The following is a 26963-nucleotide window of genomic DNA, read 5'->3' as shown; positions in this document are numbered from 1 at the left end:
AATTTAAAGAGAAAAAAGAAAGGAAATAAAAAAGCAGTAAAAGGGTACAAGTAATACAGAATTTCAAGAAAAAAGATATACAGTAAGACAGAATTTGGTTTCTATACCCATTAGTACCTTCAGTAACCCAACAGATTTCACTTCTACAATAGTAGTGTGGTGCTACTTTATGCCTGGGTTGGCCATTGGGATTCTACAGAGATTCTCTCCAGACAGATTTCAGCAGTCTGTGTGTCTGTGCCAGAGTAGATCTTCTCTCCATGCCTTTGCTGTCTCTCCTAGCAGTACATATTGCTGGGAGTTACTTGGTGCAAGGCCCAGGGGCACAGGGAAAAGTTCCTTTGTCCACCTGGTGTCCAGGTCTGTCATCTTTGTCTAGCTTCTGTCTTGGGCAAAACACATATATCTGGACTGGAGGGCCATTCTTGGCATTTCTGCTTCTGTCTCCTCTCCTAGTTTTATCTCGGGAGCACTTGGTAGGAGCTAATGAGGTAGAGTTTACAAATACAAGAACTGTGCTAATTTGGTGGGCCAGCCCAAACTTGGCCTTCAAAAATCTGTTAAAATTTTAATAGATTTCTTTTTCCTCCCTTGTACTGATAAAACCTATTTCAATCATGTTGTTGTAACAGAAATGAAACTGTTTATATGTCCCGTCTGTCCCAAGAAGCAGCATGCCCACGTTGTCCTACGTTGGCTCCAGAAAAGTTACAATTGTGCAGTTTCTGGCTTTTCCCCATTTTTAAAATGGGAATAACTTTCTTTTGTAGCTTTCTATATCCTAAGGTGAGGATATTAATATATATTTATTTTCAATTTAAATTTCCCATATTTACTAATGAAATCAGTGAGATGAGTCATTTTAGGTTAATCCCCCAAAATTTAGTCAATAGAGTAGATGACTCTTACAGACTTTAACCATTTTCAGCATACTCTGAAATTCACATTGAATGCAATTACAGCGCCACTTTGGAGACCTTTTTAGGAAACACAAGGAGTAGAATAAAGGAAGATCACTTAGTGGGAAGAGAATGTTGGAGGTTAAAAAACATGAAATGATAGAAAATAGAGTATATATACATTAAAATAAACTTCATATTTTTGTTATTTATTTTATTTGGCTTGTTAATTTTTATTGCTATCACTTCATCTGTTTTCCAATTTTGCCTAGAGCTAGCCCTGATACAGGATGTATTATATATTTTTAACTATACAAAGTAATAAGTCAATTCATTTTCTCATTCTCAGACCATTATGAAATTTTAAATGGTAATATGTTGACATTGTAATGATTGAAAAAGATAATCTGCATTACTTGGAAATGAAAGAAGAAATGGGACTCCTAGAACTTGTTAGTGCTGGTGATCTGACTTATCATCATGGATTAAAGATGAATTTAGAAATAAGTTAAGCACTACTTTCAGCTATTCTATTTTCTCTTATTTCATTATGAAGTTTGCTTTCCTTTGAGAAAAGTTTTTGAGAAATATACAGTGAAAGTTGTATCAATTTTAATAATTTCAGTGAAGAGATTAAAGTTCAGCCAAGTATGTTCAGAGAATCTGTAGAAACAATTGGAAGGATTTATGAGGAACAAAGAAAGTTAGAAGAAAGTTTCACTATTCACTTAGGTAAGTATATCAGGTTTTATACTTACAATTTATTCTAACTTCTGATACTGACCCTGTAAGATAAAAAAAAAAAAAAAAAAAAAAAACCTAAAATATGTATAGTGCGTACAGATTTTTTTTCATTCCAAATTTTGTCCTTATAGTTGGTTGGATATACATTTACTACTTTACCTTTTATTATTTTAAAAATAGAATAAATTATATAATGGTTCTTTAAAATGGAAGTCCATGGGGCTGGGGACTTAGCTCAGCGGCATAAGCGCCTGCCTTGCAAGCATGCAGTCATGAGTTCGATCCCCGGTACCGATAAAAAAAAAAAAAAAAAGATAAAAAATGGAAAGCCGTAAAGCCTATTTTAAATTATGATTTGTGTCACAGATTTGTCTGGGACTATTGCCAGAGATATGTGAATCTGGTTATACTGCATTTTGGTAGCTATTTACAAATCTTTCTGGAACTGTTGGTTCTTCTTCCAGGAGCCCAGTTGAAGACCATGCACAATTTGAGATTGCTCAGGGCAGATATGCTGGACTTCTGTAAGCATAAAAGAAATCATCGCAGTGGTGTGAAACTCCATCGGCTGCAAACAGCACTATCCCTTTATTCCACATCGCTGTGTGGCCTGGTTTTACTAGTAGACAATCGAATTAATTCATACAGTGGTATTAAGAGAGGTGAGTTGACATTGTACATACTTATTTCATTAAATTCCTCTTTGTAACACCTTTTATAAAGAAAGAAATTATGGGAAAACTGTACTTATCTTTAATCGCCCCAGTATTCAGATAGACCTACCAATAAACATGCCCAGCTATAGTGATTTTAGATTTTTTGTGTGTTGTAACATTGATAGATGACTTCGTGAAATTTAATTTTTCTTAAAACTCAATTACATTGTATATAGTGTTCTTATAGGATCTTTATTTCAGGGTAAACTTAAATAATGAAAATACAGATGTGTTTATGAGCAGATCCTGGCTCAGTGAATTTTAGTTCTTTCACTTTTAAGTCTTCTTAAATGCAGTAAAGTTCTTTCTTCCCTTTTAGTAGGAGCTCAATTTTTAGGATTATTTCTAAATTTTTTAATACATGAGAAGTATTAAAATATATGATTCCTTTTGAAAGAAAATTGAATTAATTTCCCCTCCTAACTGTAAGAAACTTCTCTTTTTTTTGGTCTTTTTCATTTTTATCGGTACCAGGGATCGAACTCACGACTGCCTACTTGCAAGGCAGGTGCTTATGCTGCTGAGCTAAACCCTCAGCTCCAAGAAACTTCTTGTATAGCATTTTGGGGAGTACATTATGATCAAATCATCTATGATTTAGTGAAGACTTAGAATTATATTAAAATATCCTTGTTTTGGTATATTTTATATGCAGATAGTTTACAGTAGATCACGGTTTATGATAAATTTTTCTTACGTGTTTAGTTTACTTGGCAATACATTTGCAGAGTAAAGTTAGAATGAAGTATAGAAAATAAAATAAGTAAATAAAATATCCTTGTTTACTCTTTTGAGTGATTGAAAAATAAAAATTTCTGACCAATACAAATTTACTGTGCCCTAACTTAAAGGGTGATTATTGAAAATCCTAAGAAATCAAACTTGTTTTCTTTTCTGTTTCTCCTTAATCTCATTGTCTGTAAATAGATTCTGTGTATTTACTAGTCTGCATTTAGAAGTTTGTCCATGTTTTGGGTCCCTTAGATTTTGCCACTGTTTGCCAAGAGTGCACGGACTTCCATTTCCCCCGAATTGAAGAGCAACTGGAAGTCGTTCAGCAGGTGGCGCTGTACGCCAGAACCCAGCGGGGCAGCAAGTTGAAAGAAGCTCAAGGTCAGTATGGCTGGGCCCTAGTCACTCGGTAGCATATGGGTGAAGATTGCATTGGTGCAAGTTGAAAGAAGGAAATTAAGAGCTGAGTTTAAGATCTTCAGAAGGTTGAATTCTGTTCTTAATTCCCCTTTTTGGATGGTTTTTTTCAGGATCCTTAGAGACAACCAATTTTTTACTTTTTTGTTTTTGTTGTTGTTGGGGATCTAACCCAGGGACTCACACATACTAGGCAAGCACTACCTTGAGCCACATCCCTGACTATGTGAAAAGCATTTCTAAATTTCAGTGCATAGGCTGGGTTATAATGCAGTGGCAGAGTGCATGCCAGGTCCTGGATTCAATCCTCAGCACCTAAAAGAAAAACAAAATAAATTTCAGTAGTATGTCTCCAAAATGCCATAAGTATTACTAAAGAAGGCCTTGAAATTACAGAGTAAAAGGAAGCACAAAATACATACTTTTTATATGTTCCATCTTTGATTTAAGTAGCATAGTTAATTTTTTTTTGCATTCTTTTAAAAATTACTATGTGTCCTTAAGCTCCTGCTTTTTCTATATTTATCTGCAATGTAAAATCCTTTCCAACTACCTTGAAATTTATGGGAAATTTTTAAAAATTTTTGAGATATATTTGACAATTATAAATTATATGAATTTAATGTATACAGTTTCATGATTCAGTATACATTGTAAAAGAACCCCCTCAAGTTAATCACATCTGTCACCTTAGATGGTTACTACTTTTTTTTGTGGTAAAAACATCCTCTTCACAAATTGAATACATGTGAAAGCCTATGGTTGTACACTAGATACCCAGAAATTATTCCACTGGCAGAACTGAAACTTTGTACCCCTTGACCAGCACCTTGTCTCCCTCTTCTGACAGCCCTCGTCAGCCATAAGTCTCCTGTTTCTGTGAGTGCAACTGGTTTAGATTCCATATGTGATACCATGCAGTGCACTATTCTTCCCTTACCCAAGAGATGCGTGTGTGTGAACAGTAAACATGTATGTGGAATAAATGCCTCAAAATCTCCTAGGTTAAGGGCACACACATTCATAATTTTGATAGTAATTACTGTCTATAGCAACTCTACAAGATTATATTTCCTCCAAAGGCAACTGGGGCTTTGCTGCATGTATGCATCAGAGCCAGGCTGAGTATTAGGAAATCCATACAGCATTATATCTTAACTAAAGACCTTTCAGAAAATTTCAATATTACCCTCTTACTGTTCTAGCATCTTCTTCCTTGATCTCATCCAAACATTTTAATATTAGTATTATTAGGAGTAGTTACTAAAAGCACAAAGATTGAGTTCATGATAGGTGTAGGAGAAAGTGAAAAAGTCTAAGTATATTCATGTGAGATAGAAAGTATGCTGTAAATGACAGGAAGCTTTTAAACCACATACACTTAGGGCAGTGCATGTGTATCATGGTATTTTGTTCTTGTTCAAGCAACTACTTTGTGGTTTTATATGAGTCAGTAAAGAAAGTTGTTTATAAAAGAAAACTTTCCTAAATGAACCTGCATGTTATAGAAGAGTTTTATGGAAATACTTTTTCCACTCATCCATTTCAGTGGATGCCTATTATTTGTTCTGCATATTCACATCCTGTTACTCAGCACCTGTTTATTCTAAAATATCCTATTGTTTTCTTTCTGTGGTTATACTACTATATTTCTACAGTCCTTAATGAAAGTTCAAAACCTGCTTTTGTGTTCATTTAAAAAAATAAAATAGCCATCTTCTAAATGTAGTATTACCCATTAAAACATGGAAATGAGAATGGAAATGCTCTTGCTTTCATAGTTCCTTAATAGGAATTATTTGTTTATATTCCATATGAGCAAAATTAGAATCTCCATTTGTTGTTTTTTTATAATCTGTGCAATGATCAGAGATTTATTTAAAGCCTATCAATTACCTGGCTGTATATTAGACACAAATATTACATATATATTCCAGCAACAGAGGCTTCTATCTCTTGTGTTTATCTGTCTCTTCAATTATAAAATACATGTTTACAACATACTGTGATACAAATCAATTCATCAAAGTAGTCATTAGACAAAAATAAAGTTATTTTTATTTAGATCATTAAATCATAGTTTTTATTTATAGTTTACTATTTGGAATTGTTTTCTAATTCAAAAGGTAATTGCAAAATAAATTTAAAATATTTTTAATTGAATTGGAATAAGAAGACAGCTTCTTAAAGAGAGCTACTTTGAAAACCTAATGTTCGTTTTGCATTTGTGACTTGGCAGAACTCTTATAAAATTTCTATCTTCTATAACATATGTATATAAAAATGTTTGGCTTTCATAATGTATATTCAATACTAATATTTATAGTTTATCAACATTTATTTTTCTAAAAATTGTGCCATCAAAAAAATTATTGAATATCTGAAAAAATTCTGTTTGAAACAGAGTCTCACATACTCATTGGAAATTAAATATATAAAAAATAAATTCCAGGAACAAGCTGAATATAGTGATTCTTGTGCTACTTGCTATTTATTTGTAGTCCTGAACAAGTAAACTACAACTTACACTGTGTCAGATGCTACCGTAGTTATCTAATGAAGTTATTTTATATATAGTTAACTTAGTGCCCCGACCCTCCCAGCTGAAAACTAGCATTTTGTCAAGTCTAATATGGTTAGGATCATGGGATTAAGAATCTGGGTATGTGGTTCAAGACCTGGTTTCATCTCTTATCTGTGCATTCTTGGTTAAATTACTTAACTTATAAGACACACGTGTATAAACATCGTATTGTTTCATTAGTGTGACAAGCTGAAAGAAAAAACATGCATAAGTGTATGAATGCATATATTAAAAATAGTTAAGGTAGTTATACTACTGATTTCCGAGTTCGCTGAAGAGAAATATTTGTACCGGTATTGTTTGGCAATTGAAGGCAAATGTCTTGTGCTCTGGGTGAATGATTTGGTGATGACAATGTGCAGTGTATGTACTATTGTTACCCTGATTGGGATGCTTTAAATTTTTGTTGTGGTTTTTTTCTTTTTCTTCTTTCTTTCTTTTTATGTTTGAATAAAATGGATTTGAAAAAAATTTAAATATCAGAACAAATTTAAAGAGAAAAAAATGAAAATTAAAAAAATCAAAAAGATAAAAATAAAAATAAATTACTTAACTTGTCTAAGCTTCTTTCCTTACATATAAAATGAATGTTGGGCAGAGTATAGTTCAATTATACAGTACATTCTTAGCATTCATAAAACCCTGAGTTCAATCCTCAACACCAAGAAACAAACAAAAAACCATGGATTTTGGTTATAGGAGTTTTGTGAGAATTAAATGAAAACATTTATCTAAAGCATGTAGCTGGATGCCTGGCATATATAGGCTTTTGGTAAATTTTTGCTTGTTTTGAAAATTGCAGTGGTGATGTGTTTTCACATTATCATATTCTTTATTGGTGAATTATGAATAGATTCTGGGAACCAAAATGGAGCAAGTGATGAAAAGACTGCAGAGAGAAACTATTTAAACATTTTACCTGGTAAGTACAATTTTGTTTAGATTACTGTTTTCTTATACATTAAACTATAGATTTGAAACATAAATTCTTATGATGTACATTATGAAATGTTTCCTAGTATATAATTTTGCAACATTTTGTATATATGTATAATATGCTTTTGCGGTTTTTTCCAATGTCAGTATTTTTATACAGTTCTTAAGCAACATATCCTACAATAATAATTATATCTGTATCTTACAGTATCTTACTGTACTATATCTTACAGTAACAACAGAGCCTACAATATAAATAAGTAACTTCTTGAGTAATTTTTCATGTGTGGACATGCCTTCTAGATTCATGCATGAAAAATTGCTGAAGAAGTTGCAAGTTTTATGATTACTTATGGTTATTTATGGTTTTTGCTATTTCACATATCCTCATGTATGTTGTTTCTTAGTGTCATACGAAATAAATCAAGGGATCACTTTTACTCTGAAATGTAAGCAGTAGTACATAGAAATGTGAATAGCTGAACCTATAAAACAATGGATCATCTGATAGAATCTTGTTTGCATTCTCCCTTACATTTTCCTGCTTTCCATTTCTTTCATTTCCATTATCATTGCAGAATATGTTGTTTAAGAACTGGAATTCAGTCATCTAACTCCTTTTTGATTGAAGTCATTCTGATGACCCCCTAGTACCACTTGTGTGACAGGTCATAACAAGCAGGGCCCCTTTATGTAAGGTGAATGTTGTCTTTTAAACTAAGTAGTCAACGTTAGTGTCATAAATAGCCATCTCTTGGGAGTGCTCTATGCTCCTTTAAGGTAGCTTCCTCACTTCTCCTTCCTCAGATATTTGATATTAAGTCACATTATGTTTACTTTAGCAAATATCCTACCCATTCTTGGTATTCGTCTTGTGGTGCCCAGTCAGTCAGTTTGAGGTCATCAGCCTCCAAATGTTCTCCCACACGGAGAGAGCTTACCTTGGAGACTAATGTTAGAATCACCACATGCTGTTTCCTGCACTTTTTGGAACAGGAAGCTGTTCTTCTCTCCACCTAAAAATACTTTCAATGAAGGATTTATCATACTCTTCTTCACAGAGTCATAATTTAAATTATCCATATTTTCTGGCTTTCTTATAAGTGTTCAATTTTATAGCTACTCTGGATGTCCCATTGTGTAGTTTTTAAACTTAATTTTTACTACTATAATTCCTTGCTTGTTCTTTTTTCAAAAAAGTCTATAGTTTAGTATCATTTGTACTGCCAAATCAGGAGAATATCACAAGTCCAAGTTAGAAATGGAATATTAAATTATTCAGTTATATATCCTAATAGTATCTGAAGTTCTGTTTAAAGAATGCCTTTATAATGAACATATTTGTAGACTTTAAAAAGATATAAATCACAAATTTTTTAAGTTGTAAAGAAAAATAGTTTTATTTTTAGATTTTTATGCCAATAGTAATTTACTTTCTTGTTTTTTGGTACCGGGGATTGACTCATGACCTTTCGCTTGCCAACTTGCTCGTGGTCTAAGTTTTTACACTTTTTCTCACCTAATTCTGACAACAGCCTTGTAAGAGAAGTAATCGGGCATTATTTTCCCATTTCATGTACAAAGTAACATAATAATAAGTTGAACCAATTTTCTTAAGATCACTCAGCCAATAGGTGCTAGAGCTCAGATTTCCTTAGCATCCAATCTAGTCATTTTTCTACTATGTCATACTAGTTGAATAGTTACTGCCAGCTCCAGGACTGGCTTCCATTTTATTAATGGGTGAAGTGAGACCAAGAGACGAGTCATTTAAGGTCGAAGAAAGCAGTGCCAGGTTGGGGATTAGGAGCACCTGACTGGCTCACCAAGGCATCCTACCTCATTGCTGGACCATGGCCCATGCTTAACACTGTGACTTCCATCATTACAGGGAGGAGTTTCAAAGGTACAGCACTTGCTGGGCCCTGAAGAATACTGTCCCATCTTCCTGACAAGCAGTCTGTGTCTTTCATTGCCTTCTTGAGAAATACAGCAAAGCTGTTCCTCACCACACAGTTGCCCTTTCATGTTCTTTTTATCCAGGTTTTTCTCTCTTTTTTTTTCTAGCATCTCTATCATTGTTCAGTCTTCAGTTTCTCTTTCTGTTTATCTAACTCCTGTATCATGTTAAAATTTTAAAAAATGAGTAGGGGAAAATAGACCTTTGTCAGGCAGGGATTTTGCTCAGTGACATAAGTGCCTGCCTAGCAAGCGCAAGGTCATAAGTTTGATCCTGATACTAAAAAAACAAAAAACCCTTTGTTTAGGGCCTTTCAAAGCCATCCAGCTACAAATACATATGAGTGACTAGAAATGTCAAGCACAGTGCCAGTGTATATAAGTACTTTTGAATATGAGTACACCACATGTTTAAAACTTCCAGATAATACCTTCGAAGCAAGCTTTCACAGAACGTGTAAAGGTAGGATTCCTGTAAAAGAGTGGGAACGAATAAACTTTTCCTAAGGGGCATTCCAGTGATCCATATGCATTTGTAAAAAGATATATTTTTAGTATGTTTGTAATACATAATGAGTATATTCGTAGCAGGTAGTTGGTACATGTATATGACACTTCAATTCTTTTTTTTGCCCCTTTCTCTCCCTGTCTTCCCCCTGCCTCTCTCAGTTCCTTTCTCATTTGCAAAAGATCTATCTCCCTATTTTCTATTATCTGCTTTTTATTTGGCTCTTTTGTTGATTTATATTTTGGGTTTCTCATATAACAGAAGCTACAGTATTTAAGCTTGTGTGTCTGATTTGTTTCATTTAACATTATGATCTTAAGGTGTACCCATTTTCCCTACAAATCACTCAAATTTATCCTTTATTGCAGAGTACTCCATTGTGTATTAATAGCACATTTTCTTTCTTTATCCATCCCTCTGTTGATGGACATATAGGCTGCCCCCAAGATTAAGCTATTAGGAGTCAGTACTGCTGTAAACATGAGTATTCATGTATCACTGTAGTATGATAACGTTACCTCTTTTAAGAAGATACTAGTAGGGGAATAGTTGGCTCAAATGATTTCAATCTTTTGTTTTTTGAGAAATGTTTTCACTGATTTCCATAGTGGTTGTACCAGTTTACAACAATGTAGAAGGGTTCCTTTCTCCCAGCAGCCTCACCAGCATTTTATTATTGGATTTCTGAATAATAGCCCTTCTTTCTGTGGTAAGGTAGAATCTCAGTGTTATTTTCATTTGCATCTCTCTCATGGCAAGGGATGTCGAACATTTCCTGAGTGGATCTTTTATCTTGGGGAAGGGGAATCTGGTTTTTGATTTCTTGATATTTTCTAGATATTAGTCCTTTTCCTGAGGAGTTTTGACAAAAATGTTTTCCCCATTCTGTAGATTGGTATGCTGTTTGTTACTACCTCAACTTCATTGTCTATTATTGGATTGGTCAGATTATTTTGTCTTCCTGGTTCAGTTTTGGTAATTCATATATGTCTAGGAAACTGTCCATTTCTTCAAGATTGTTGCCTCTCTTCCTTCTGATGTATGTTGATGTGGGCCTGCTTCTTCCCAGTGGTTAAGTTTGACTAAGGATTTGTCTGTTTTGCTTATTCTTTCAAAGAACGAGCACTTCTATTCACTGATACTTTGTATTTATTCTTTTAGTTTCAGTGTCATTAATTTCTACCCTAATCTTTATAATTTCTCTCCTTGTATCAGGCTTGGGTTTCATTTATCTGATCTTTCAGAGAAGACTATTCTGTTTGTCTGTTTTCTTGAATTGTATCTTTAGGTTATTTGAACTCTATTTTTCTGATGTAAACACTCACAGCTAAAAGCATATTCTTTATATGCTTTATCTATTTATATTGACAAAAACTACAGAAAATAAAAACTGTTGATGCTTTTCTTAGCTATAGTGGCAAATAAAGAGAGATTGTAAGAAGCATGGATTTTGCAGTTTGAGAAACAGTCCTCCAGCAGTTAGTCTAAAACATTTATTCATTCATTCACCAAATATTTGAGTGCCTCCTTTTGCTGAAAACAGAACATTAAACAAAATAGACAAAATTCCTAAAGTAATAGATCATGTTTGTGTAATCCCTTTAGGATTATCTGTGAGGTGGTGGTGTGATCAAAATATATGGTAAATGTTTAAATTTTAAAAATGTATTACAGTGAGACACGACTATTAATCACTTTCAAAATGCTTCCTCTCACTTCAAACACAGTTACTCCACTATTCATGCTACTTTCTGAAACAATTATAGAAATACTTTGTGTTTTTCTTGAGTATGATCAAAAATATGGTGAATAAGGGCATGGTGACACTCTCCTGCAGTCCCAGCACTTGGGAGACTGAAGCAGGAGAATTGTGGCAAGCTCGTGACCAGCCTGGGTTACAAAGTGAGCTTAGAACTAGCTTGAGCTACATAGAGAGACCCTAATGTTGGATCACTGAGCAGAACTGTTGGCAGTGTCACTATTTGAATGTCACTTTATATGCTTTAATTTTGTAACCTGAACAACTATTTCTAAGATGACAATATGTAACTTATCAACTAGTGATTTCTTACTATTTATTTTTCTGTAATTCTGTATTATTTCTACCTTTTTTTTCCTTTCTTTTTTCTCCATTTTTTTGTTTCTTTCTCTTTAAATAATAATAAAAAAATTAAAGCATACAAAATGGACATTCAGAAAAAAAGACCAAAATACAATTTTTTTTAAAAAAAATGATGAGTTGTCTTGCTAAGTACCATTGTGTAAAAAGTAGGTTCATAAAAATATTATAATGTCCCCTCATTCACTGTATTCACTTGGTCTGGTACCATGCAACTTTTGGCTCTTCTCCAAAATGAAAGTAACCATAAAAGGTAAACAATTTGAGCCAATGCAATACATGTAGGCAGCTAAAGCAGCAAACCTAAGACACTCCAAAAATGACTTCTGTAATTGCTTCAGAAAGTGACAAGGGATAACTGCTTCAAATCCAACAGAAGTATTTTGAGGAGAAATCATGGCAATGTGTTTTTTTATTATATACGTTTTTAAGTAAATATTCACCATATATTTTGATATTTTTCAATCACACCTCATGTAAACAAAAGAACTTTAGTGCTAAGAGTAAAATACAGCAGAGTGATGTAAAAGAGAGACAGGGTGCAAGTTAGTGAAGAGGGTCCTATGTCAGACAGGATGGCCAAGGAAGAATTCTGAGAAGGCGACATTTGATCCGAGCCATGATTGATGAAGTCAGCCATGTGAGAATCTTGGAGAAAAACCCTCCAGGCAGCATCCCTGATTTGGGAACAAGCTCTATATGTTTGAAGAGCTGACAAAGTCTTGTGTGGCTAGAGCAAAGAAGAGAGGGTGGAACAAGGAGATGCTGGAGAGACAGGCTCGGTCAGTCAGGGCAGATCTGATAGGCCTGGGAGGCACAAAACAGAACTGGGCTTTCTTCTGAATGTAGTGAGAGCTTGTTGGATGATTTTTAATAGAGAAATGATAAAACCTAAATTGCATTTAAATCATCTTGGCCCACAGTGAAGAAATTGTTTATAGTTGATCAAAACTAGAAGCAAAGGGATAAGTTAAGAGACTATTGCAAAATCTGGGTGAGGGACAATAGTAACATGAAATAGAGTAATAGTAATAAGTATGGGATGCTCAGATTTGAGATATGTTTTAGAAATAGAACTAAAAATAGTTGGTAGTGGGTTGCAGAATAGGCACTAAGGAAAGGAAAAAATTAAGGCCCACTGTATTTCTGACCTGACCTGAGCAACTAATGAACCAAGATTAGTCCCATAAAGCGAAATGAAGGAAAACATATTTAGGATATAGAGAAAGCAAGTAATCAAGTAGTATATTTTTGCATAGTAAATTTGGTGTTTTAACCATTTGTGCTGGCTTGATTTACCTGCTAGTTGGTGGTTACTTCCTGCCAATTTATGACCTCTTGAAAACTTTCTATTGTTTGTTGTTTTTATTACCTCCTTCCCAAGAATTAAGGAGCAGAAATCAGTGTTTCGGAGCTCCATCTAAATTCCTGATGCACCCCTGCTAGTCCAACACATTGACTGCTTGTTGGTGTTATCGTTAAACCCACTGGCAAATGTGATTTATGCATTTGAAAATCATGATGATATTTGTTGTTCACAGGAGAATTCTATATAACACGGCATTCCAATCTCTCAGAAATCCATGTTGCTTTCCATCTCTGTGTGGATGACAACGTGAAATCAGGAAATATCACTGCTCGTGACCCTGCCATCATGGGCCTCCGGAACATTCTCAAAGTCTGCTGCACGCATGACATCACGACAATCAGTATCCCTCTCTTGTTGGTGCATGATATGTCAGAGGTGAGAAGATTCTGATCATTTTATGCATATGTTATTTAATCATCTACTTTATGTTTTAAATTCTCCCCTTTTTTTAGACTAATGAACTTTGCTTCTCCTGAGTGGTTAATAGAATTGAGTGACATAAAACAGTGAATAGCCAGCTGGGTGGTACACACCTGTGATCTCAGTACTCAGGAAGCTGAGGCAGGGGGATTGTTGTGGAGTTTGAGGCCAGCCTGAGCTACAGAGAGGTGCTGTGTTAAAAAACAAAGCAACGACAATGAAAAAGTGAATAATCCTTAACTACTCATGTGTACAGAATTATAGTATTATCCTATAATGAAGTACACAAGAAGCCCAATTAGTTTTAGTTTTGGGTGACATACCTGACTTTGTCATCTTCTGCCTCCCTCCAGTTCTTCCTTCTTCTCCATTGTCAGCTTATGTAGCATTTACCTCCACACTCCTACTTAGCTTAGGCTAATATTAAAATGAGTTTGCAATCTGTGAGTGTGCATTATTTAGTGATGGAAATACAGAATTGACTTCTACAGTTAAGATGTGGTTAATCACTCATTATTTTGTTATATACTGTGATTATTTGATATTTTTAATTTTAAATATCTTTTAGTGACTGTTTCCTTCCTTTCTTCACTCAGCCATATAAAAGCTGGTTAGAGAGCATAAGTTGTAAAAATAATACAGAGACTAAAATTCAGCTTCAACACTCCTGGAAGAACAAAGGAGCCTCAATTCAAATGGGTGCAAATGTGTCCTTCTGGTCAGTTGGATGATGAGGGGCCCTTACCAGTATGGACATGGTTACTGGCACCTCTGGGCATGGTTGTTTTGAGGACATGTTTTAGAAAACAAAATTGACTACTCCTGGGCACGGTGGTACATGCCTGTAATCCCAGCACTCAGGAGGCTGAGGCAGGAGTCCAGCTAGCCTGGACTCCATAGTGAGACCTGTCTCAAAGAAAAAAAATGACAACTGCTGAGTATAGACTGTGCTAAGTGCAGAAAGGAAATTTGATCTTTGATTATTAAGGTATTTACCAAAGTAAACCCTATATAAATTCTATGTCATAGAGGGCAGAATAAAAGATTTAATGTATTACATTTTAGCTAAGTTCCAACATACATCTACTATATTACAAGACTACTAATGTACCCAATTCAGTACCCAAGCAGTTCTACCTGAGATGGGCTGATTTTAAAATTTTTCCTACTTGTGATCTGGTCTGGTGAATTCACCAGTCACGTTATTGTTTGGGTTAGAATTCTGGCACCATCCTTTCCCCATTCTCTACTCCACTAGCTTCTATGACCTCACTCATACCTAAGAGCATCAAGAGAGATGGACAGACATCTTTTTCTCTTTGTTTCCACTGTAGCTTTACTGTTTTCATTCTGTCAGAAATGTTTAACTGTTGTGAAGTTATTGTCACCAACTGGTCCATCTATAAAAGGGTCTTGAGGAATAACATTTATGATGAATTCCTGCCTCAAGGAAACATCCAGACATTCCTGCAGCTGGACTCCTGGTTAACCAGTTTATAAAAATGGTTGTATGTAGGTGGAAAACAACCTCAAAAGCAGTGTTTCCAAAAGTCACCAGGTTCGGATTTACTTCCAGACACCTGATACTACTAGTAGTCCTCCCACAGTGTCACAAAAGTTACATGTTTTAAATTGGGACAGCCAGCTGCAGAACATTAAGTTTGTTTTGGAAGTGTCCGTTTTAATTCACAAAAGTATATTGAGCTATGATCCTCCCATTTGTTGTATTTTAACATCCACTCAAGGTCAAGAAGTTTATTCTACAAACTCAGATGACATCACACAGGATGTAGAGATAATGTGTGTTTTAGTCTTTGTGCAAGAATCTCAGAGCACTTGCAGGTGTTGTTTTCTCCTCAGAGTTTCTAACAGTTGCTATGTGTTAATGTACAACATCTATCTATGACAGGTAAAAAAGCTGTAGAATTACTTGTAGCTTAAGAAGAAAAGGCAAAATAACCTGTCAGCAAGGAGAAAGACACACCTTCTTATCTCTATAGATCTTTATGATCTGAAGGTATTGTTGTATTGAACTCAATCTTACTTAACATTTAAATGCATCTGCCAGTCAAGAATCCTTAGTTCTTTATTTGTAAATATTTACTGTTAATTTGTGGAATAGCTTCAAGCTTAATTATTTTAGCTTTATAGTTATTATTAATGAAATTGTTTGCTTTTAGCTTTTCATTGAAATATAATATACTAGGATAAAGTACACATAAGTATTCAGCTCAGATTTTCACACACTGAACACCTGTGTCACCAGTACCCAGATTATGAAACAAAACCCACTTTATACTCTCTTCCAGTTACTTAGATCACTTCATCTACAAGAGTATCCCAGAATTTAGACTCAAAAGCATCATTTTGTAGATGATCCTATATCTGTCTTCTTTCATTTGTATTGTTTGTGAAATATAGCCAAGTAGTTATTTGTAGTTGTGACTTGTTCATTCTCTTTGTTTTATCCTAGCATGTGACTGAACCACAATAATTTGGCCTTTTTACTATTTAATGGACTTTTGATAGCTTCTAAATTTTGGTTATTATGACTAGTATCAGTAGGAACATTCTCATACATAATTTTTGATGTTTCTGCTTCAATATATGTAAGAATAAAATTCTTAGATCTCAGGATAGGTTTATGTGTAGCTTTAATGAAGACAGCCAAATTGTTTTGTAAAATGATTGAAAATACCATGTTTTTTAATGTGAAAAATAAGAAACAAATCTAGACTTCCCTTCTGATAATGGCTTTGAAACTTATTAATACTGTTTTAAATGCCTCAGAAGCTCATACATGAGGTGCAAAGAATAATTTTGCAGTCTTCCCCTCTGGTACATAAACAAAGAAAATAATTCTTATACCTAACATTTAAGACATAGCAGTGAAGACTTACAAATACCTACTAATGCCATAGTTCAATCTTAGCACAGTCTAGAGTCTTCACATAATTTTGAAGAATCACACATTAATTTTAGCTAGAACATAGCATGTCACTAGTAATCATCATGGAGATTTTAATTTCAGTTTTCCATTTTAAAGTCTGTACTGTGTGCAGTGTCCATTGTCTTGGTTACTTTTTTCTTGTTGCTGAGATAAAATACCTGACACCCAAAATTAAGAAAGATTTATTTAGCTCACAGTTTGTGGAAATTTCAGTCCATAATCAGCTGGCTCCAAAGCAGGGTGGAATGGCACAGGGTCAACACTTCAAGGCAGCAGAGACAGCAAAAGCAGCAAGCAAAAGACAAGGAGAAAAAGCCTCTTTGCCTCCCTCATATTGTAAGCAGGCCACCATCCGCTATGGCGGGTATAGCACACTGTCTCTGTGCCCTCCTCTTACACAGATGAGGATGTTTACAAAGTGAGAGCCCTACCCCCCTGCTGAGTTGCTTCATTAAACTTCTAAACTTTTCAAGTTGACACACAACCATTACACCTGTGTATCATCTAAATATAGCACTGGGCCCCAATTTTCTGCCTCGGTTCTAAAATCAAAGGATCTTATATGACCCAGCTGGTTTCTTTATTAATGGGTATCTTTCATGGCACCTTCTTGAAAACACATCATTAAGATACAGTCACTTTGTCGCTACTTAGCCATATCCTTTCTGTAATTTATTGACTTCTAAAGCTTAGTTTACCTTTTCTAAATACCCAGAACTATTTTTTTTAACATACTGTTTTTAATCAGAGACAAAATGATAGAATAAAGAAACTGATGAACATCTACCTTAGTCTTGGGATTGGTCTCTGTATATGTGTATGAAAGATTTGAAAATAAATGTGAGTGTCCATGAGGGCAGACATGTACATATACATGCAGTTGTCTACCATTTCCTTCAGATTCGTATGTTGCAAAGCAGCATTGAATTAAAGTATGTATCTGAAAATTGAATTGATATTTGGAGTATCTATCACTTGAAAGTTGTGCTAGGTTCCTGATATGAATTGGTATTTCAGTATATTCTCTAAATAGCATTAATGAAACTTTGTCAGTAACTCACATCTTTCTGACAAGTGTGAATTCATTTGTCTCACAGATATTGCTGTGTTAACCACTCACATACAAAAATCCATGGCATTAATGGACAAAATGTGAAGATCACTGGATAAGTGGACAATCAAAGTACTTAGTTTCTCCCATCTACTTAGAGGAGTAATCAAGTCTTGTACCTAAGGACTTGATTATATTTTTCCTATATACCACTTCCATTCTAGCTTGTTCTGCAATCTTTCATTATTAATATCATTATCCTGATTTTAATGCTTTTGGTAGTATATATTTTATATGTTCAAGGCTGGCCCTTCAAAAGCTCGTGCTTATAATTTACATTAGTTGTCCTTGTTTAAGTAGTAATGCTTAGACTTGACCTTACCCTGAATTAACTAAAAGGCTAATCAAAGGTATTAGTGGATTACTATATACCTTTTAACACAGGTTACTATCAGATAATGATATATATAATGTGTGTGTATTTGTGCATGCTTTATTAAACTGTAGTAATGTTTGACTCTGGTTATTAATGTTGTATTTCAAAAAACAGGTTTGAGAGTAATATTTTAAAGTACTTTAACTACTGTTATATTTTAGTATTTATTCCTACATGTAATTCTTGAATAAAATACTTTACATGAGTGAAAGATAGATAGGCCCATAAGGAAATGAGAACCAGCAGAAACAACCAATCATAAAAAGAGTTACACAAAGACTTGAGGTAACAGAATTATGAGACACAGACCATAAAGTAGTTGATTACCATGTTTAAAGAATGCGTTACTATTCTTAGTAAAAATTTTTTTGCGTGTTTGGAAACAGTTATTTTTTGCTAAATTACTTACGTTACCATGTGACTGGCTAATCCTTGTTTTTCAAAGAAATTAATATTTTTCTAAGTTTTAACTTGATGAAGTAAATACCACAAAAAACAGTCCACATAAATGAAAACTCATTGGAGTCCTCAAAACTCTGAAACCTAAAAACCTGGAAATCATAATAAAATAATAATCATACTTTATGATATAGTTATGGGGAGTTTCTATATGAAATGGTAATGCTGGAAGTAGTAAAGTGAAACAATGTAAAGCAGCACACTCACTAATACTACTGTGGAAAATTGTGAGAAGTGTTTATCATGGTCTGAATAATGTCTGTGTGCCCATTTGGCTGAAGATTAGATGGGAACGTAGTAAAATGAAAGCATTTGAAATTTTTAAGTGGTAGAGATGGAATGCTTATTCCCATTAAACATGTTATACAATAGAAACATTTTATTTCATTGCTTATGCAAATATTGTGCAGTCTATAGTTGTCTTTAAAATTAGTGATGCAAAGGTTGTACAATTTTATTATGTTTTATTAGGTTTAATTATGTTTCATAGTCTTCTTTAGTTACATTTATCAAGTATAATTTAAGAGTCAGAAGTTGTATATCTGAAAACCAGAGGATATTCAGTTTGCATTAGCAAATAATTGTCTGAATATGTTTACAACATGGATAGTCAACACTATAGGCAAGTATAGGTCTGACTATATTTTTAATTTTACAAAATTCTGTTAAAATTATGATTTGTTTTGTTTCTGCTTTTAGGAAATGACTATACCCTGGTGCTTAAGAAGAGCTGAACTCGTGTTCAAGTGTGTCAAAGGTGAGTATTTAACAACCACCACCTATGTTTCTTCCTCAATATTGAAAGCAGAATAACCCAGTAGGAAGAATATAAATATACATCTGTCATCTGGTGCTCAGTTAATCAGATATTTTATAACAGACTGAATTTATCCGATCCAGTCACAAACAAGTCTTCAGCCCTCCTGAAAGGCATTCTGATTGTTCTCTTTGCTTTTTATTATACTAGAAAATAGAAAATGGAGACATAGTCAACTAACATTCAATGACTTGTTTTAGCTTCGTTGTATGAAGACCAACCCTATCGGACTTGAGAAATTATAAGTAAGAGAGTGTTAATAAAACTGTGTGAAAGTTTGGGCCTGGAAAACTAGGAATCATAAGATTTTGTGTCCTTTAGGCTCAGCCTTTTTCTTCAGGCAAGTGGCTACCTCAAAATCAGTACATAAGGCCCCATGACACAAATACAGCTTCTATCAGAGGTGACTGGGTAATTGGAAGTCCAAAGCTCATCCTGCAGCAAGTGTGTTGTTCTGTTTTAGGTTTCATGATGGAAATGGCTTCGTGGGATGGAGGAATTTCTAGGACCGTACAATTCCTGGTACCACAGGTGTGCTGCCTGAATAGATCTTACCCCAGTTGAATCTCTTACAGTATTCCTCATAGATGTAGCTAGGCATGCTACCGTAAATGCCTAGATATCATACAAAGTGTCAGTGGCTTCGTATTTTATATAGGGAGCAATATTTAAACATTGTAAAAGCACTTAATTATGAGAAGTATCAGTATCTACCACTCAAGGGATCTTTTATTTAACTCAACAAATAATTCATCTTCCCTTGGTTTGTTTCCACATTTATGTTATATATATATATATATATATAGCTAATGAAGTGTTCATAAGAAGGGCATTTGTTGGAAATGATTCTGTATTCTCTATAGAGTTTAGCAGAATTAATGGTATTTATTATTAGTTACATTAATGTTAGCTAAGAGTTTTCTAGTAATCACATTGATTGGCATAAAAAGCATAAGTAGTCAGAGGAATAAGCCCGAAAATAACCCAGTCCAGTAACCACAGAGTCAAATTAGTCATGAAAGGGAAATTTTATGTACTGTAACCCATATCTAGAATGAGATCTATATTTTAAAATCCTTCTAAAATTGAAAACAAATGAATGGTTTAACAGGTACAATTTTTTCTATCTCTTACAGAGTATTTCTGAAGAAATGTTTTATCAACTTAGTAACATGCTTCCCCAGATTTTCCGAGTATCTTCAACACTCACTCTGACGTCCAAGCACTAAATGCATATGGACTGACACACTGGCAGAAGAGGATCGTTAAACTCTCCAGGAACTCCAACTATGCTGGAGTCCTGTCAAGCAAAAGTTATCCAGAAAGAGAATCTGCGACCTAAGCCACAACTCAAATCATGATACGTGCCTGTTAAACATCCCAGAAATTATCCATGGAACAGAATGGTAGTGATCAGCCAGTGAAATGTTTATTCTTAAGCTCTTTCTGAATGTCTCTCTCTTTCTCCCTTTCCTATCAGTGAATGTCAGTGAACTAAAACATCCTGTTTATCCCTCGTGGACACTTGCTCTAGGATAGTGTTTACTATATTTCCGTCAACTTTTCCAAAAGACTTGACTCATAGAGCAGGTACGGACCTTTTGTAATCATACAAATAATAAAATCTGCCACTCCTTTGTTTGCCAAAGGATTATTTGCCAAATCAAAATTAAAAAGCACTGAAATAATCTTTGCAAGTATGGGTTTCTTATGAAAATCCTTTTGTAGAAACAAATAAATGAAACAAATGTGCTTATTCTTTCAAATTCTGCTTCAAGCCCTTGCTTTTCATCTACTCTTTCTAAGCTTGTTTAAGTTAGAGTCAGGAAAGGCTTTGAATTCTTTGCCTCTGTCTCATCTTCCCTGTATGACCTTGCCTAGTCTATTAATAACCTTCCACAGTCTGGGAAATAGTGTGCTTTTTTGCGAGCCCGATGTGAAGTTACTTTAAACCTGTACCTGTAGCTGATGGTTGTGGCAGTCCCACAATTCGGATCATTTTTATTTCTCAGTCTTCCCTGCATTCTTGGCTTACATAACCGTTCTTCTGCCCCTTGTATTTCTCTACAGATGACTCCGTCCCCATTTCTCTCTCTGCTGTTACCCTTTTCCATTATCTTTCCCCAATGTGGCACATCATTTATTTATCCCATCTATAGCATCTTTGCCATGAGTACTGACTGTTACAAAGACAATCATTTCATCAAATCCAAGAAGTGTGGATATTACAGCTGTCCAGTAGAGTGCAGGGTCTTCTATGTCATGATCACAAGAAACAATAGCACTCCTAGTGTACCTAAATGTAAGAAACATGTCCAACTCTAAGGAAAACCCTAAGCAGGACACCCATTCTACCAGGACGTCTTAGACACTAAAACTTCCCAAGTTTTTTTGTCAGGGAGTCTGGTGGTTCTACCAGTAAGGTAGATATTTTGCCCTTATTATCTTCTGGGTGCCACTGTTCTCAGATTAATTCTAATGTAAAGTAGGATAAACAGGCAGAAACAGGGAATGATAGATCAGTGTCAGAGAGTGTTTTAGTTCTTAAATTCACAGATCAGTGTAGAACTGGGTGGAAGTGAGTATAGTGGGGTTAATAAAAACACTAGAAAAGAAGTCTTGAAATTCGTTCCATGGAATTCTGCAACTTTTCTAAGGTACATACAATCAAGAGCTGGATGAGCACACCCCAGTTTCAGAGTGCAGGAGCAAAGGTTCACAGAAGTTGGGTAAAATGCCACTGACTGACTCTTCTGCCACTGCAAGACTGTTTGTAAATTACATACTGATGGCTTTACCTTAAGAGTAGTTGAAGGTACTATGGGCCTGTGAAAGCAAGATAAGTTTATCAAGTATCCAGTTTTCACAAAGTACTGTATTATTGGATATACAGAAACAGCAAGATTGGAAAAAGCATGCTTATGATGTTACCACTGATCAAAACAAAACAAAAATCCCTACCAAACTGATTAACAAATAAGCCACTTAAATGGTGAGGATTTTAACCATTCAGTAATTAAGGAAATCAGTTTTTGTATTTAGGCCAGGCAGGATGACTGCTGAGTGTTTTAGGGTACTACTTGCAATGGTATGATTTCAGGCATGTTACGAAGAATGTGTTTGCTTTTTGTTGCTGTGACAGAATACCTATGATAATCACAGGGAAAATTTATTTTGGCTTAGTGTTTCATGGTCACCTGACCCTGTTGCTTTAGGCCTGTTGCATTGCATTATCCTGTGGTGGAAATGTGTGGCAGAGAAAGCTTATTCATCTCATGGCACCCAGGAAAAAGTGACAGGAGCTGGCGTCCCAACATCCCCAGTGATCTGATTTTCTCTCAACAGCCTGCCCCCTTAAGGGTTTCACCACCTTCCAATATGGCTGGCAGTTAAGCCTTTAATCCACTGGCCTTGGGAACCATTCCAGGTTCAAGGCCAGGCGGATCTAAAGAAGACACCTTAACAGTATAAGAAGATAAAGGGCAGTGAAGCATTGTGGGTGTAAGGTGCAGCGAAGAGCATTGACAAACAGTAAGTTGAGAGAAGCTCACTCCTGAGTCCTGAATGTCAGTGTTGTTTAGCACAACACTGATGACGAATGTGTCAACATAGTTTTCAGTTTATATAAACAGCTGGGTGTCCCAAAAACACCATAATGAGATCCTCAAAGCTTTACAAAAAAAAGGCATGCTTTGGCAAATTCAGTAGCATGGCTAGATACAAATCAAAACTCAAAAATCAATAGTCTTCCTGTACATAATAGCAAACACTGAGAGAAAAATCAGGGAAACAGCACCTTTCATGATAGCACCCAAAAAAATGAAATACCTAGGAATCAGTCTAACAAAGGATGTAAAAGACCTCTACATTGAAAAGTACAGTACTCTGAAAAAGGAGATTGAAAAGGATATTAGAAAATAGGTTGAGGATTTAGCTCAACAGCGTAAGTGCCTGTCTGGCAAGTGCAAGGTCATGAGTTTGATCCCTGATGCCAAAAAAAAAAAAAAAAAAAGAAAAAGAAGAAAATAGAGACAAATCCAGTGCTTTTGGGTAGGAAAAACCAATATAGTGAAAATGGCCGTATTTTTAAGGCTATTATACAGATGTAATGCAATCCCAATCAAAATTCCAATGGCCTATCTCACAGAATTGTAGAAAACAATCCTAAAATTCATCTGGAACCAGAAGAGACATAGAATAGCAAAGGCAAATCTGGGCAACAAAGGCAAGATGGGGCATCACAATCCCTGACTTGAAATTATAAAGTTACTGTGATAAAAACAGCATGGTACTGGAAAAAAAAAAAAAAAAAAAAAAAAAAAAAAAAAAAAAACCAGACTCAAATATCAATGAAACAGATTAGAAGATGCAGACACAACTCCAGACACGCTAAGCCACCCTATCTTTGACAAAGGGGCCAAACACATTCACTGTGACAGTCTCTTTAATAAATAGTGCTGGAGAAACTGTCTCTACACATGCCAGAGATTCACGTTTGACCCGTATCTTTTACCATGCATTATACTAAATTTGGAATGCATCAAAGATCTAAACATTAAACATTAAATCTGTTAGAAGATAGAGGACGTAAAATTCTTGAAGACATTGGTGTAGGCAAAGACTTTATGAACAAAATCCCAATTGCATAGAAACTATCACAAAGAATCAACAACTGGGATCTCATCTTACTGAAAAGCTTTTTCACAGCAAGAGTAAACACTAACAGGGTGAAGAGACAGCCCATAATATAGGAGAAAATGTTTGCCATCTGTTCCTCAGACAAAGGATTATTATCGAGAACATATAAAGAACTCAAAAAAGTCCTCCCAGATTTAAGACCCAATCCAAAAATGGGCACCTGAGATGAATACACACTTCTCAGATGAAGAAATACAAACAGCAAATAAATATATGAAAAAATGTTTAACATCACTGATCATTCAAGAGATGTAAATTAAAACAACTCTGAGATTCCGCCTCACCCTGGAAAGAATAGCTATTATCAAGAAATAAACGAATAACGAATGCTGGAGGGTTATAGGAAAAAAGGAACCCTTATCAACTGTTAGTAGGAGTGTAGACCGGTGCAACCACTGTGGAAATCAGTGTGGTGATTCCTCAAAAAATTAGGATTGGAGGTCCTATTTGACTCAGCTATTCTCCATTTGGGTATTTTCCCAGAGAAATTAAAAACATACCACAGTGATATATGTGCACCTGTGTTTATAGTAGCACAATCTGCAATAGCTATATCTTGGAAACAACCTAAATACCCATCGAGTGCACAAAGAAATGTGGTCTTTTATACAATGGAGTTCTACTCAGCCATAAGGAAAGATAAACTTGAGACCATATTCTTACGTGAAATAAATCAGATACACCATGTGTAAACATTGTATTGTCTCACTACTGTGAGAAGCTGAAAGAAATTGTATATATATATATAAAATAGTTATACTACTTATTTCTGAGTTCATTGAAGAGAAAGGTTTGTGCTAGTATTGTTCAGACAATTAAATGCAGATATTTTGAACTCTGAGTAACTGATTTTTAGATAACAGTATGCAATGTGTATACCATTGTTACCCCCTAATTATTGTATTTTGAAATTTTGGTTTTTTCTCTTTAAAATAACAGATTTTTAAGTTTTAGTTTAAAGAGGATAAAACAGAATAAAACCAATCAAAACAAACCAGGGTAAGTGATACAGGACTTGAAAACATTACAAAATCAAGAATAGTTAACCATAATGCCTTTTTATGTCTTCAAAATAGCTGCAGATAACTTCAGATAGAGTGAAAAACAACAGAATAGAATAGAAACAATAAAAACAAGACAATGAATGAAATAAAAGACTTCAAAACAAGCCAATAGTAAATCCAAAATTGCTACCATAATATATCTTACTATCTTTGAAATAGCTGCTCCTGCCATCGGATTTAACATAATCAAGGAAAACAAAAGGAAATAAAACTCAACCCAACAAAACAATGCAAATGATATAGGACTTCAAAACAAGATCGTAGGGAATTAACAATAGCTGCAACCCTTAGATTTCCCCCTAGGTGACACACTGCATATCACTATTCTCTGAACCTATAATCAGACCACTGGCCCTAGATCTACAACGTCAGTGAAACACCAAAGCACCATAGGCATCCAATTGATAGCCATCATCACAGCATGTGTTCCTCTAGATAAGCCTGTCACTTTGGGAAGCAGAGGAGGATTGGTACTTCTTGTTTGCCAGCCAGCACACCAGAAAGGGATGGGGATGGGGTCTGGCTGTTCCCAGTCCATCAGCGGCCCACACATGGTGCTAGTTCCCAGATGGCCTGCTTGCTGGTGTAGCCTTGTTCTCTCTCCCCCCAATCTGTGCATCAAAATAACATAGATTTGAAAAGGAAAAAAAAAGGTATATTTTAGAAATCAGGAAGAAGTGATGAATCTAAGCTGCCATTCTGTACTGCTCTTTCCTTCCCTTGTTTTGCCAAGAACGGTTATCACCTTGTCATGGTGCTAGAAGTGTAGGACCAGCTGTGCTCAGCATGACAGTGTGACTGAAATGGAAGAAATGCATGAACAAGTGTTTCAGTGGAAAGAGACTCACTTGCCTGGGAATTGGTGGGGCTCTTGTTGATACAGCATCATTTGTCATTTCAGCTGGACCCTGGCTATGCTCGCAAGAAGGAAAAATATTCAAGGACAGATGGCCTCACCGAAACCTTCCTGTTCTAGAGGACCAAAGGGAGAATCCACAAAACTGGGTAAAAAGACCAGACAAAGCCTACATGATGGAGCCTCAAGGCCATTTTTCAGTTTTTAGATGAAAGTGATTGCTTTTCTGCGACTGTGTTTTACTATTTTGGTGGAATTAGACTGCTTTGCTCAAAAGGATTAAGCAGTATAAAAATTATCATAATTAAAATATTTTACAACACCTATTTGCAAAAATACCATATTTTTGGAACTATTTAGTGATTTTTCTGACGTTAAATAAAACAGGAACATTTCCACCAGCTTCCCCATATTGTATAAAATGTTTTGAAAACCTCACAAACAGTTGAATTAGTTGAACAATCTAGTTTTGTTCATCAAAGACATGTCTGTGCAGATAAAGTTCTAGTTAGCAAGATAGTCATAATGTTATTATCATTGTGTAATTCAAGGAAAACTTGCAAAGAGAAAAACAATTTGACATTTGTTTTAACCCCTGGATATCTTCCAAGTGAAATGTATTTTTGAAAGATTATTTAACTAGCTGAATGACATCTCAAAGGACCACTAAATCCAGGAACCACTTTAGACAGAAATATTTACACGTGAGCATATTACCAAGTGAGAGGAGAGGAAGACAGTGTAAGTAGGTCACTGGCCCTCACGTTCAGGTTCAAGAAATGGCAAGTGTGTTCTGAGTTTCTTCCATGCACAAGAACAGAATGCAAAGCAAGACCCAACCAGCCTCTAGATTATAAAGAGTGTAAAACTTGGAAATGAAATGCCTGGCAGGCTTCTCTTTGTTCTATGCTGCTGACAATCTAATGGTCAAAATGGACCCCTACCTAAATCTGGAGGCTGGGGGGATGGATTACTTTTCAAGGTTCCCTGTAGGACCAGTGTGTGCTATGGAAGCATACACAGCTGAGAGTATTACAGCACTTCAGATCTCTTCTTGTTTCTTCCTGAAACAGCTTCTGCTATTTCCACATCTAAGGTTTGGCTAAACTTCATTCCACACACACTCCATGCTCATTAACCACAAACTTCATAGTCGTGAATTCACCTACTTGTGAAAATGTATTTAAAGCTCCAAAATGAAAAAAGTCTCTACAGAGCACACATCCATT

At 35.1% G+C, this 26963-nt stretch overlaps 1 protein-coding gene across 2 annotated transcripts in view; it reads left to right on the top strand.

Moving 5' to 3' along the window:
* The window catches only part of Ferry3 (FERRY endosomal RAB5 effector complex subunit 3), a 34685-nt gene extending 13803 nt beyond the window's left edge, over positions 1-20882 (top strand). For both annotated transcript variants that reach the window (XM_003463268.5, XM_013145170.3), the window contains 8 exons: positions 1525-1631; positions 2108-2305; positions 3344-3472; positions 6946-7014; positions 13156-13358; positions 18999-19056; positions 19580-19647; positions 20253-20882. In XM_003463268.5, coding sequence (XP_003463316.1) covers positions 1525-1631; positions 2108-2305; positions 3344-3472; positions 6946-7014; positions 13156-13358; positions 18999-19056; positions 19580-19647; positions 20253-20345 — 925 coding nt within the window. In that variant the 3' untranslated portion in view covers positions 20346-20882. The remainder of the gene's footprint in view (positions 1-1524; positions 1632-2107; positions 2306-3343; positions 3473-6945; positions 7015-13155; positions 13359-18998; positions 19057-19579; positions 19648-20252) is intronic.
* The last annotated feature ends 6081 nt before the right edge of the window (positions 20883-26963 follow it).

Source organism: Cavia porcellus, unplaced genomic scaffold (genome assembly GCF_034190915.1).
Source record: "Cavia porcellus strain 051 isolate PalLab524CR breed Dunkin Hartley unplaced genomic scaffold, mCavPor4.1 scaffold_27, whole genome shotgun sequence".
In the NCBI taxonomy this organism is placed as follows: Eukaryota; Metazoa; Chordata; class Mammalia; order Rodentia; family Caviidae; genus Cavia; species Cavia porcellus.
This window is presented reverse-complemented; position numbering and strand designations above follow the sequence as displayed.